General features: G+C 38.8%; 1 protein-coding gene across 1 annotated transcript; it reads left to right on the forward strand.

Moving 5' to 3' along the window:
• Window positions 1-10,971: 10,971 nt before the first annotated feature.
• On the forward strand, window positions 10,972-12,248 carry LOC132148671 (myeloid-associated differentiation marker homolog). Its single transcript, XM_059557370.1, has one exon. The coding sequence runs from the start codon at window positions 11,290-11,292 to the stop codon at window positions 12,130-12,132; it is 843 nt and encodes a 280-aa protein (XP_059413353.1). The 5' UTR covers window positions 10,972-11,289; the 3' UTR covers window positions 12,133-12,248.
• The last annotated feature ends 555 nt before the right edge of the window (window positions 12,249-12,803 follow it).

The raw sequence follows: 12,803 nt of genomic DNA on the forward strand, positions 1-12,803 counted from the left end.
GTCTAATTTTTCCTCATAAATATATTTTTTTTCTGGAATAGCCGAGATATTTAAAAACAAATCTCTTTTCTTTCAGCACTGGTTTAATTAAATTCTTTTAATCGTAAATCAGTTGTTGAAAGACAATAGCCATTTACTAAACTAGAAACTCTTTGTCATTTTAATATTCCCATTACCCCTAAAGAATTTGGGGTATTTACCCCATTGTTTTGGATGCCATAGAAAATGGAGTTATTAGACTGTTTCAAAAGATACTGTTTCTTTTAGATCCTGCTGTTTCAGTGGTGGGAAAACATTGATTCTCAGCCACAAAAATCTATACGTTTGTTATTTCTTAATGAATTTGTATCAATTCCAGATGATACAGTTTAGTGGAATGCTTTTGTTTCTGATAATGCACGGAGGAAAGTTTGGCTGATTCCAAATAGAATACTAAATACTGCATTACTGATAAGATAAAAGAAATTTCCTTTTGAATAATCCATCGTATATCCATAGGTACAAAGAAGATATCGATACAAACCGTTCTTTTTGTAAACAGCACCCAGAGACTTGTGCATTTATTTTGGCACTGCCATTACTCTAAATTCTTATAGAAACATTGGTTAATGAGAATATTGATAAAGAAGTTTCTTATCTTTGGGGAAAATGTTTTGTTTAGATTTGGTAATTGGAAAAAAAGTGCATTGACAGAAAAACAAAATAGACTTAATATTCTTATTTGGTTAACAAAAATGTATATACACAAATTTAAAAGCCACTTTTTTGTTTTGCTTGCCTGAAATACGCAGCATTATTTTGGGACTATTTCTAACTCAAGAAATAAGAAGGCTTCAAAAACAATTGAAAATAGTAAGTTATTCAGTCTTTTCCTTTGAATGTGATTCATTTTGTTTAATTATATACCCATCTTGTAATTTTCTTTAACCCAATTCCAAAAAAGTTGGGGCACTATATAAACTGTGAGTAAAAAAGGAATGTAATAATTTACAAATCTCATAAATTTATATTTTATTCACAATAGAAGATAGATAACATATCAAATGTTGAAAGTGAGACATTTTGAAATGTCATGCCAAATATTGGCTCATTTTGGATTTCATGAGAGCTTCATATTCCAAAAAAGTTGGGACAGGTAACAATAAGAGGCCGGAAAAGTAAAATGTAGATATAAGGGTAAGTGTCAAGGCCGGAAAACCACACTGGATGCCCGTGATCTTCGGGCCCTTAGACAGCACTGCATCACATACAGGAATGCTACTGTAATGGAAATCACAACATTGGCTCAGGAATACTTCCAGAAGACATTGTCGGTGAACACAATCCACCAAAAGATCAAAAAAGAAGCCATATCTACTATTTCTAGTTTTCTTTGGTATAAAAAACCCCCCAAAGATTCAGAAAGGCATTCTGCAGAAGACAAAACAATTAGGTGGTTTAGCTCTTCCTAATTTTCTAATATATTATTGGGCAGCAAATATACGCACCACTCTTTACTGGTTCCAGCCAAGCAACCAGTGCTTTAAGTGGACCGGTACTCAGTACCAGAGATGTATAAAGTACTAGAGACCCAGACTTGAGTAAAAGTACAAGTGCTCTATCAAAAAAATGACTTGAGTAGAAGTTGAAGTGCTCTTTAAGCACCACACCTAAGTAGAAGTACTAAAGTATTCAACATTTTTTGTACTTAAGTATTGCAAGTAGTCTATTTGAAAATTTACTACTCAAGTACTGAAAGTAAAAGTACAAGTATTGTGTTATGTAGTTATTAAAGAAAGTAGTCAAAAGTTTGAACATATTGTTTTTACTATTTCAAATGATTAACCTAAAGGACAATCACAATTCCTTTGACTGTAACTTTTTGTAAACAAAAAACAGATTAAAGGGTTAGTTCGCCCAATTTGCAAAATTATGTCATTAATAACTTACCCTCATGTTGTTTCAAACCCGTAAGACCTCCGTTTATTTTTGGAACACAGTTTAAGATATTTTAGATTTAGTCCGAGAGCTCTGTCCCTCCATTGAAGCTGTGTGTACGGTATACTGTCCATGTCCAGAAAGGTAAGAAAAACATTATCAAAGTGGTCCATGTGACATCAGAGGGTCAGTCAGAATTTTTTTAAGCATCAAAAATACATTTTAGTCCAAAAATAGCAAAAACTACGACTTTATTCAGCATTGTCTTCTCTTCCGTGTCTGTTGTAAGACAGTTCAAAACAAAGCAGTTTGTGATATCCGGTTCGCGAACGAATCATTCGATGTAACCGGATCTTTTTGAACCAGTTCACCAAATCGAACTGAATCGTTTTAAACGGTTCGCGTCTCCAATACGCATTAATCCACAAATGACTTAAGCTGTTAACTTTTTTAATGTGGCTGAAACTCCCTCTGAGTTCAAACAAACCAATATCCCAGAGTAATTCATTTACTCAAACAGTACACTGACTGAATTGATGTGAAGAGAGAACTGAAGATGAACACTGAGCCGAGACAGATAACGAACAACAGACTGACTCGTTCACGAGTCAAGAACACTGATATATATATATATAACTTACTGTATATTATAGATAAGTGGTCAAGAACCGTTTCTGTCAGACGTGTCCGATTCGAGAGCTGATGATACTGCACATGTGTGATTCAGCGTGAAAGGAAACCGACACACAGAGCGTCTGAACCGAACTGATTCTTTTGGTGATTGATTATGAACTGATTCTGTGCTAATTTTATGAGCCCAGGTAATAGTGATGGGATTTATGGCTCTTTGAGGGGATCCGGATCTTCGCGATCCGTTCCTTTCAAAGAGCCGTTCAAAAGAACATCTTTTGGCTCTTTTTAAATATTTAGTCAGTTTTAAGCCAGCTTGGGGGCATCTCAGTTTATCCTGGAAATAATCACTGGGAGGAATGATGAGGTGAGGTTTGTAGTCAAATAATTAAAACTCAGATATCACACACCAATATCTGAGTTTGAATTATTCTGAAATATTGATTATTACCTCGTTTGTCATGTGTGGACTATATTCCATAGGGTTGCACAAATCCCTCTGCTTAGACAGTGACATCACTATTTTGGATTTACCTTTAGTACAAAGTGTGTGTGTGTGTGTGTGTGTGTGTGTGTGTGTGTGTGTGTGTGTGTGTGTGTGTGTGTGTGTGTGTAAAGCTACGTTGACTTATGTTATTCATACAATACCTACTCAAATAAACATAAAAAAACAAAGCCGGCTGCAATGAATTTCTGTGCAAAACAGCTTTTACTACAAACACTTCCACACAAGAACATTGTTATCATCACACAACAACATTTTGATAGAAAACAAAAAATATTTAAAGTAGATAAAATTAGAATAAATAAAATGGAAATGTCTACATACTACTATTACTACTGTAAACTTTGCAAATAGGACATCAGCCCCTTCAAGTCAATGAACAATAACAAAGTGGGCTGCAATGAACATGCACAACTAATAACTAATATCATCACGCTATAAAGGGTTGGCTTGCGCTGGGTGCGCCCCTCCCCCTATAACTGTTCTGTCTCGCGGAGGAGCTCATTTGTGTGCATCTGTGTGAAATACGCATAGGAAAAAAGAACGACAGAAAGAACGGCTCCCCTCCAGCCGCGACTCGGCTCCCATCGTTCATGTTTATGAGTCGTTCAAAAGAATCGGTTCGTTCGCGAACGTCACAACTCTAGCAGGTAAACCGAAGGCTTGCAGTCAACGCTAGAGGTCTTCACAGTGCACCCGAGACCCGTCGACCCCGGACCCGACCCGGGACCCGTACGGGTTCGGGTCTATATTTTAAATCATCAGCCGGGTCCGGGTCGGGTCCGAATCTATTACCTCGGGTCCCGGGTCTGTTTAAAATTGTGTGTAATACCCATGCGATCGGAGTCATTGGACTCGGAGTCGGAGAACACCCGGCCATGATCAAAGACTGCTTGTGTTTTTTGTAACTTGCAACTTGTAAAATTAGGAAAAGAAAAGAGGGAGCCAAAAAAAGTGATCTCTCTCTCTGCTTTTAGAAGCAGAGCGCGCAGATTCAGAGTTAATACAAGTGCACGCACGGTATTAATGCTTGCAGACTTGACACACTCATATTTAATATATTTCAAATCAGCAACACAATCTGAGGTGGACTGTCACATGAATGTTTTCTATGACGCTCAAACTGCGTTAAAGCATTTTAGGTTGATACAGCTAGCACGCATGTGCAGTCTCGAGCGCATTTCATGTTTCTATGGCAACCAGTGAGGGACACTTGGACCGCCAAACCGCGTTTTACATTTTCTCCCATTTTTATAATATTATAAATGAACCGTTTAATCTTAAAGTTTTAGTCATTCAGATTCAGACTCGATGCAGAGCAGAGAGCACAGAGATCAGATGATAGCAAATAAATAACGTCAGCGGCCATGGCATTGCACGAGCGATCGTTATTATAGTTCAAAAGGGCAAACAGTGGAAGTTATTATGCGAATTAACTCGAGTCAGAATGTACATGTGCACAGTAGCATTTGTCATCCGTCACCGTGACATCAAGTGGACTTTTGAAACTGAAATAATGAGTGGATTCAGCTTGGACTTGGAATAACGAGAGGAATAACATGAATAAATTTCTTGTCGGAGGATTGTAATGCATCACAGGCAGTCAGGTACAAGGAGGAGAGACTATGGCTCTTTAAATTAGGTAAGACAAAAAGCTGTATTTTTCGCAACAGGTTTATTGATTTGTAATAGCAATTTATGGTGGAATATGTGAACGTCGGGTCCAGTCGGGTCTGTGTCTTCCCGGCGGGTTCGGGTCCAGATTTCAAATAATATACGGGTCTGGGTCGGGTCCGGGTAGGCATTTCTCGGATCTACACGGGTCCGGGTCCAGCTTTTGAAATATTAGACGGGTCCGGGTCGGTTCGGTGTAGTACATTACGGGTCTCTTTCGGGTTCGGGCACGAATTTTTGGACCCGTGAAGACCTCTAGTCAACGCCAATGACGCCATTACGTCGAGCGCAAAAGAACCGGTGAACTGTTTTCTTCAACTGGTTTATTGAATCGAACTGTCAGAAAGAACTACTGGTGATTCGAAAACCGATGCAACCGGTTCTTGACTCGTGAACGAGTCATTATCTGGCTCGGCTCGGTGTTCATCTCTCTCTTCACAGCAGTTCAGTCAGCACGCGCAGTCTTCTCAATCGCTTGATTCGCTCAATGATGTGCCAGCTTCATCAAACCTGCCATCTACAGTTCTATTTGTAATGGAATGATTCGTAACATTTTTATAATTGTAACGAGTAACGATGTAGCACATTAAAAAAAATATCGGAGTAAAAGTATTAAACTCATCGAAAATATGTACTGAAGTAAAAGTGGAAGTAGGAGAAAAAAAGAATACTATAGAAAAGTACAGATACCGCCTTTTAGTACTTAAGTACAGTAGTGAAGTAGTTCTACTTCGTTACTATACATCTCTGCTCAGTACCGCCACTTCCAAATATAGCTCTTGAGCGTACCGCCACCTCTCCGTGCGCCCAGAACGTGCTTTTAGCATATCGGTACGCTCATTTGGACATCTGTTTTAATAGAGGTTTTAATCCTTTGCCTGCGCTGCCGCTTTTCAGAGCGCCCTTCACAATGCACGCTTCCTAATTGGTCCCACCGAGAGCAGAGACTACATTACCCATACACCCTTGAGATTTTCAAGTGAAAAGCGCATGCGTCGCTGTCAGTGTCAACGACTCAACGTGGCCGGAGAGGGTGTGTGAAACGCGCACACTCGGCTCGGTAAAAATACAAATACAGTGAACAACACTTAATATGCTCTCCTGGCTTCAGACTCTGAGTACTAAAACAACACAGTCATAATCAGATGACTCGCTGGCTGACACCCCACCAAGCCTGAATGATATCGCTACAGGTCAGACGCAAGCTAATGAAGTAATGCAGTAGCTCTTTCTAAGGGTATTTTTTTTAATCCTTTTGCACATTTTATTTATGTTCAGTAGCTCTTTCTAGCTCAAGTAATAAAAGGATTTATTATTTTTCATAAGGTCGTCTGTTGACTGCTGTATATAAAACCCCTTCATTATAGGTGTTGTTACCTCAGGGGATGAGTGGAGTCATCAAAAAAAAATAAAAATAATTATATATATATATATGCTATAATAGAGTACCGGCACCTCTTTTGGGCCACTTAAAGCACTGCAAGCAACTCTGTCAACTCCCCATCCTGGCTGCATATTGAGAATGCCTCATGTAAATCATCTTCCGTGGCGGCTCTTTTATGCCTCCCGTATACATTGTCCCCAATGAAATATTCAAATAATATAATTGTTAAAAACAGTCTTAAAATCTGGACCCAATTTTTGCGACATTTTGCTGTTCATAATACCCCCGTTATCCCCAATATATTCTAACCCATTGTTTTACCCCTCCATTTTAGACTGTGCTTACACCTCTTGGAGAGACCTTGGGTTGGTTTCTTTTGCTGACCTTTACACCGATGGAGTTTTTGCCTCATTTGAACAGTTGACTTCTCAGTTTAATATTTCCAAAAAACTTTTTTTTTTTTAGATATTTACAAATTCGAGATTTTGTACGAAAAAAATTTGTCAACTTTACAAATGCATCTCTCCCTTCAGATTTAGACACCATTCTGGGTGTGGATCTTTGTACTAAAGGGTCAATTTGTAAATTAGTGAATACAATTGTTCATTTGCAGTCTTCCTCTGATATGTTACGCCTTGTCTGGTCCCAAGACATGGGTACTGAGGAGACATGGGGGGCAGTCCTGAACAGGGTTTACTCCTCATCCCTCTGCGCACGTCACAGGCTCGTACAGTGCAAGGTGGTTCATAGAGCCCACTGTTAGTGGTTAGCACGCATTAACCCGTCTATTGACTTGGAGTGTGACAGGTGTCATTCTGGTTCAGCCACTTTAATTCACATGTTCTGGTCCTGCCCTGCCCTGTCTTCCTTTTGGAGACAAATTTTTGTCTCATTGTCAGCCATTACCTCGGCAGATATCCCACTCTGTCCAGTCACAGCTTTATTTGGGGTTCTCCTGCCCGGCCATTCTTTGCCTTCTCACTTTTCGTAGCCTTTCTGACTCTTTTAGCTAGGCGTTTAATTCTATTGAATTGGAAAAGCCCTCGCCCTCCATCTTACACTCGCTGGATAAGAGATGTTCTTTATTTTATGAAACTGGAGAAAATTAGGTACTCTCTTCACCGACCTAGCACCATTTTCATCAAGCTTTGGCAACCCCTTTGTGAACATATCAAAACTCTCCAGCTTGACCCTGCTCTTTGTGTGTGATCACCAGTCTAGATGTTGATACTAATTTTGTATTGCCTGGCCAGTACACTGCTATGTTTACTGTTACTGTATGTGATTGTACTGTACTCTAATTTATTTATTTTATTCTATTTGTTTTGAGGGGAAAATAATTCTCAGTGCATCTCCTTCTGTAATGTTTTGTGTATTTTCATCTTCCCCTGTTTCTGTAAATGTTGTATATTTTTTTATATATTTTTTTTTATAATTGTTTAAAGTATATAAATAAATCATTAAAAAAGAAGCCATATATAAACATGATCCAGAAGCGCAGGTGTTTTCTCTGGACAAGGCTCATTTAAAATGGACTGTGGCAAAGTGGAAAACTGTTCTGTGGTCAGACGAATCCAAATTTTAAGTTCTTTATAGAAAACTGGGACACCCTATCATCCGGACTAAATAGGACAAGGACAACCCAAGTTGTTATCAGCGTTCAGTTCAGAAGCCTGCATCTCTGATGGTATGGGGTTGCATGAGTACGTGTGGCATGGGCAGCTTACACATCTGGAAAGGCATCATCATTGCTGAAAGGTATATCAGAACAACATATGCTCCCATCCAGACATCGTCTCTTTCAGGGAAGACCTTGCATTTTCCAACATGATAATGCCAAACCACATACTGCACCACTTACAACATCATGGTTGCGTAGAAGAAGGATCCGGGTACTGAAATGGCCAGCCTGCAGTCCAGATCTTTCACCCATAGAAAACATTTGGCGCATCATAAAGAGGAAGATGTGACAAAGAAGACATAAGACAGTTGAGCATCTAGAAGCCTGTATTAGACAAGAATGGGACAACATTCCTATTCCTAAACTTGAGCAACTTGTCTCCTCAGTCCCGAGACGTTTGACTGTTATAAAAAGAAGAGAGGATGCCACACAGTGGTAAACATGGCCTTGTCCCAACTTTTTTGAGATGTGTTGATGCCATGAAATTTAAGTTCAACTTATTTTTCCCTTAAAATTATACATTTTCTCAGTTTAAACGTTTGATATGTTATCTATGTTGTATTCTGAATAAAATATTGAAATTTGAAACTTCCACATCATTGCATTCTGTTTTTATTCACAATTTGTACAATGTCCCGACTTTTTTGGAATCAGGTTTGTGTGTATATATTAGAGCCCGACCGATATATCGGCCGGCCGATATTATCAGCCGATATAAGCTAATTGCATTTAAATCGGCATCGGCATTTATAACGGCCGATGAAACATGAGAAACAAACAAACAAAGTCTCATGCTTCACTCATGTTATGAGTGTTGCATAGTGTGCCCACCAGAGGGAGCTCTGCAGCTCCAGCGTTAACAACAGCGCCAGAAGTCCACTACAGAAGAAAGCGATCAACTGTTTTGACGGTGAGTCTGTCGTTCGTCATGTGAAATGATTGTAGATTTAGTTCATACCCTGTATATAAAAACTGTGTGGTAGTTCTAGCTAACGGTCCTATCATTATCACTTCTAAATATTCTGTAACATCACTTACAGCCGCTAATGCATTGCTATATTAGATTAGCCACAAAGCTAATACCATGTTTATCAGTGGAAGAGCGCGAACGTTAATAGGAGGTCAAACTATAACGTTAGCGTTTAACTTATTCTTATTCTATTGCGGTGTGTTTCCTACATAATGAGCGCGTAATTGGGCCTTTCACACAGGACGCGGTATGCACGGCGCTTGCCGCTGGTTTCAGCGTTGCCCTTCAGATACAACGCGATTTGCGCTGCGCTATGGCGTAGGCGGAGTTTTAAAAACGTTTAGCGGGAGCTCTTTCATAGTCTGTTCCTCCTCCTTTCGGTCAGCAGCAAACATGTATCTGTCCCGTTGTAAGAAGCGAGCGATAGCGCTAGTCCTGCTGATGAGAATTAAGAGAGAAGCAAGGAAGAAGAGGCTACCCTCAGGTCCAGAGAACAATTTGGTGAATTCAGGCTGGTTACGTTACTCTAACGCTAATAGCTTCCTTTTTAGCAGGCCCCTTAAATGCTTGCTATTAACTTGTTTGAAGGTGGTTCTTCTCAAAATTGACAGCGGTGTGTTCATGACACTAACGTTAACCATTCAACTTCGAATTGATTCCGTAATCTTCCGGTAATAGTAGGCAAGACGATGTTTTGATTCAGACTGCACAAAGAGAAGAGGAGAAGATATACAGGTCTGTTGTGAATGTGTCTGTGCGAGCAAATATAGTGTAGTTACAGTAACTACAGTAGGTGCGTCAGAAATGATTAAACCAGAGGGGACATGTAAATAAATGTGAGCTGAACAAGCGCTTTTTTTTTTTTTTTTTTTACATATTGTTTCAAAGCAGCTTTACAGACATAACAGGAAAATGTTGAAATAATATTGTTAAATATAAGTAGGTAATACCTATTGCTTGACAAATAAAAAATATATATATATTTCTCATTTTTGCCTATGTAGGAGATCCCAGTTTATTATTATTATAATTCTAATGATGACATGAGTAATGATACATGGTGATATTATTAATACACATGCTTATTCTTTCTCTGTCTCTCTTTCTGCCTACAGATGGCTGAAAAAGGTGAATGCTGTAGCAGCAAAGTGTGGGACTACTTCTGCAAATACTTTAACTTTAGTATTATAATTTATTTACAGTAAACACACAGACTGTTAAAACCAGCTTCAACTGGAAGAAAGTAAAAGTGTTAAATGTTTAAAACCAGACTGTTTTTTGATCATTAAAAAAATATATACTTTTGATGTGCAATTGTTTAGTCATTGAGACTGTAATCTAAGGCTTTTTTTTAACATAGTCCATTCTGGAAAATGGTTTATACAGCCCACATACATAGAACAGGCAGATATTTTGCTATTGAATGTTGTGTAAATGCAGTTTATAGGAAATGGGTCTAATATCCAGATTATTTTTAAAATCAAAATATCAGCTTATAAATCGGCTCTTTTCGAGTTAATATCGGCATCGGCCCCCAAAAATCCATATCGGTCGGGCTCTAGTATATATATATATATATATATATATATATATATATATATACATATAATTTTGTATTGTTACTGCTTTCTTATTTGTTGACAATGTTCACATAAAAAAAGTTGAATTTTTATTCTCAGGAAGAATTGTTTCACACAATAGTGCAAGTATAATTTTTTACTAACTTGAGCTGCAACAACTCAAAAATAAGTGAAAGTTTTATGTTAATTGCTATCAAAATGTAGGAGTTAAGTTACTCAGTGCTTCAAGTTAAGAGTAATTGACATACATAAGTACAGCATTAAGCCAGAGACAGTTTAAAAAAAAAGGACTTTGATTAAGCACAACAAAGTAAAAAAATAATAGTTCTGTTTACTTAAAATTGGAGACATAATTATAAAAAATTTGACGTAACTGATTACCTCAAATTTTGGGAGTTTTCTCAACTTCAGGTTTACAGTGTAACTGCAACCTTTATTTTCAACTTGATATTGATCTTTGATAATAATGACTCTAGTATAACTGCAAACCAGAAGTTATCTTGAGGAGGGACTGAAGCCCAAAGGTGAAGATTAGAACGAGCCCAGCTCTAGTCCAGAGTTCAGGGTTTGGAATCAGCTCCCAGGACAACAACAGGCCAGCGACCAATGAGAACCTAGAGAAAGGTCATAAAAGCGATAAACTCGAAACGGCTTCTATAGTGTCAGCATGATCAAACATGTTTGCTGCCACCTGAGAAGGAACTGAATTTTTATTTTTCGCTATTGATTTTTCAAGAATCCCTGTGGAATACAAAAACCAGAGGACGACGTGAGGAGAAAAAAAAAGACGAGTTTAACAGGATCTGTTATGGATTTGTTGACATTTCTGGCACAGTGAAACTTCACAAAGAAGCTCAAAAGAATGTAACAGTTTCGAGGAATCAAATCATTGGGATTTTGAAAAACGAAACAAAACGAAGGCTTTGGGATTTGTGAAACCATTCAGTCATGTTGCGTTTGGATTTCAGATCACTGATTCTTCCAATTGGCATTGTTCGGATGGTGGAGGTGCTTCTAACATGCATCTGCTTTGCACTGGCAGCGTCAGCGGGGGATATAGCAACGTCCCATTGGGCTTGGTGCATGTTCTGCTGGTGCTTCTGCTGTTTCACGACCCTCCTCATCATCATTTTGGAGTTTACCAACCTGAACACCAAAGTGCCCATTTCCTGGGAAGACTTCACCATGGCTTTTGCAATGTTGGCCACACTTATGATGTTCACCATTGCGATCATCTACCCCAAGTTCTTCTCCTGCCCCTCCTGCTCCAGGCAGATCGGGGCGTCTGTAGTGTCCTGGTTGTGTTATGGGCTGTACAGCGCTGAGGTCTGGCTGGTCCACAAACGACCTGGTGAAACCAGCGGCTTCCTCACCACCGTTCCTGGTCTCCTCAAGATCCTGGAGACATTCGTCGCCTGCATCATATTCATGTCTTTGAGTCCCGCCGACTATAAGGTGGTTCCAGGAACGCAGTGGTGCGTGGCCGTCTACTCCATATGCTTTGTTTTCTCATTGCTGATTGTTTTCCTCACCATCGCCAAGCTGTCTTCCATCTTTCCATTTTCTTTTGACAAAGCGGTCATTAGCTTTAACATCCTGGCTGTGGCTATGTACGCAACTGCGGTTGTTATCTGGCCACTATATGTGTTTGACGCAAATAATTGTGACCAGTGTTCACGGGATGATCTGGTGGTGGTGACCTCCATGACCATCATAAACTTCTTCATATACACTGGAGATTTGGCCTACTCTGTTAAAATAGTATTCTTTAGCTACCATGGCCAGGAGTAATGCCTTATCCATGCCATATCATTGGTTTAACATGAAAAATAATCTATGCAATGATGTTATTAGATATACTGTATATACTGAGTAGTCACTTAGCGAACCTTTCACACAAAAAAAATTGACAGGCAAAAAGGTCCATTGTTTGTCAGTAATGTACAGTAGTGATGCAGGAAGCACCTCTTACTGAGAGGCCACTTCCAAACTAAGAAGTTTCAACGAGGGGAAAACGCAAATTTTGAATAAACTTGAATCTGATGTGAAAAAATGCACAGGGAAACGTTTCCAAATCCACCAAATCACACGGATTCTAATTATTGATTTGGCCAGATTTTGCCCTCGGATTTTTGCCATGCAAAGGTAAATGTGGCCGCACCCTAATTAGTCAGACTTATTACGAAGAAGGTTTAGTTACCTTTGAGTTTTAATTACCAGGAAGTCACACACCGCTAATCTTTATTCATAGTAAATTAACTATGTAAGTTATAGCCTACTAGCATTACCGTTACTACAGCAAGGTATTGATTTATATCACTCCAGAATAATATACTTGACTATAATTTTGCCCAGGGATTTTTATTTTTGTTGACAATATTATTTTTATCTGTTGTCGTATATTCTCGCAGAAAGCCGAAAGGTTGTACGATGTGAGAAATATTCAGAGGTAATTAACTTTA

Source organism: Carassius carassius, chromosome 9 (genome assembly GCF_963082965.1).
Source record: "Carassius carassius chromosome 9, fCarCar2.1, whole genome shotgun sequence".
Taxonomy (NCBI): Eukaryota; Metazoa; Chordata; class Actinopteri; order Cypriniformes; family Cyprinidae; genus Carassius; species Carassius carassius.

Bases quoted from the DNA above. Each gene is read 5' to 3' on its own strand.
- LOC132148671 (XM_059557370.1), top strand. From the start codon at position 11,290: ATGTTGCGTTTGGATTTCAGATCACTGATTCTTCCAATTGGCATTGTT.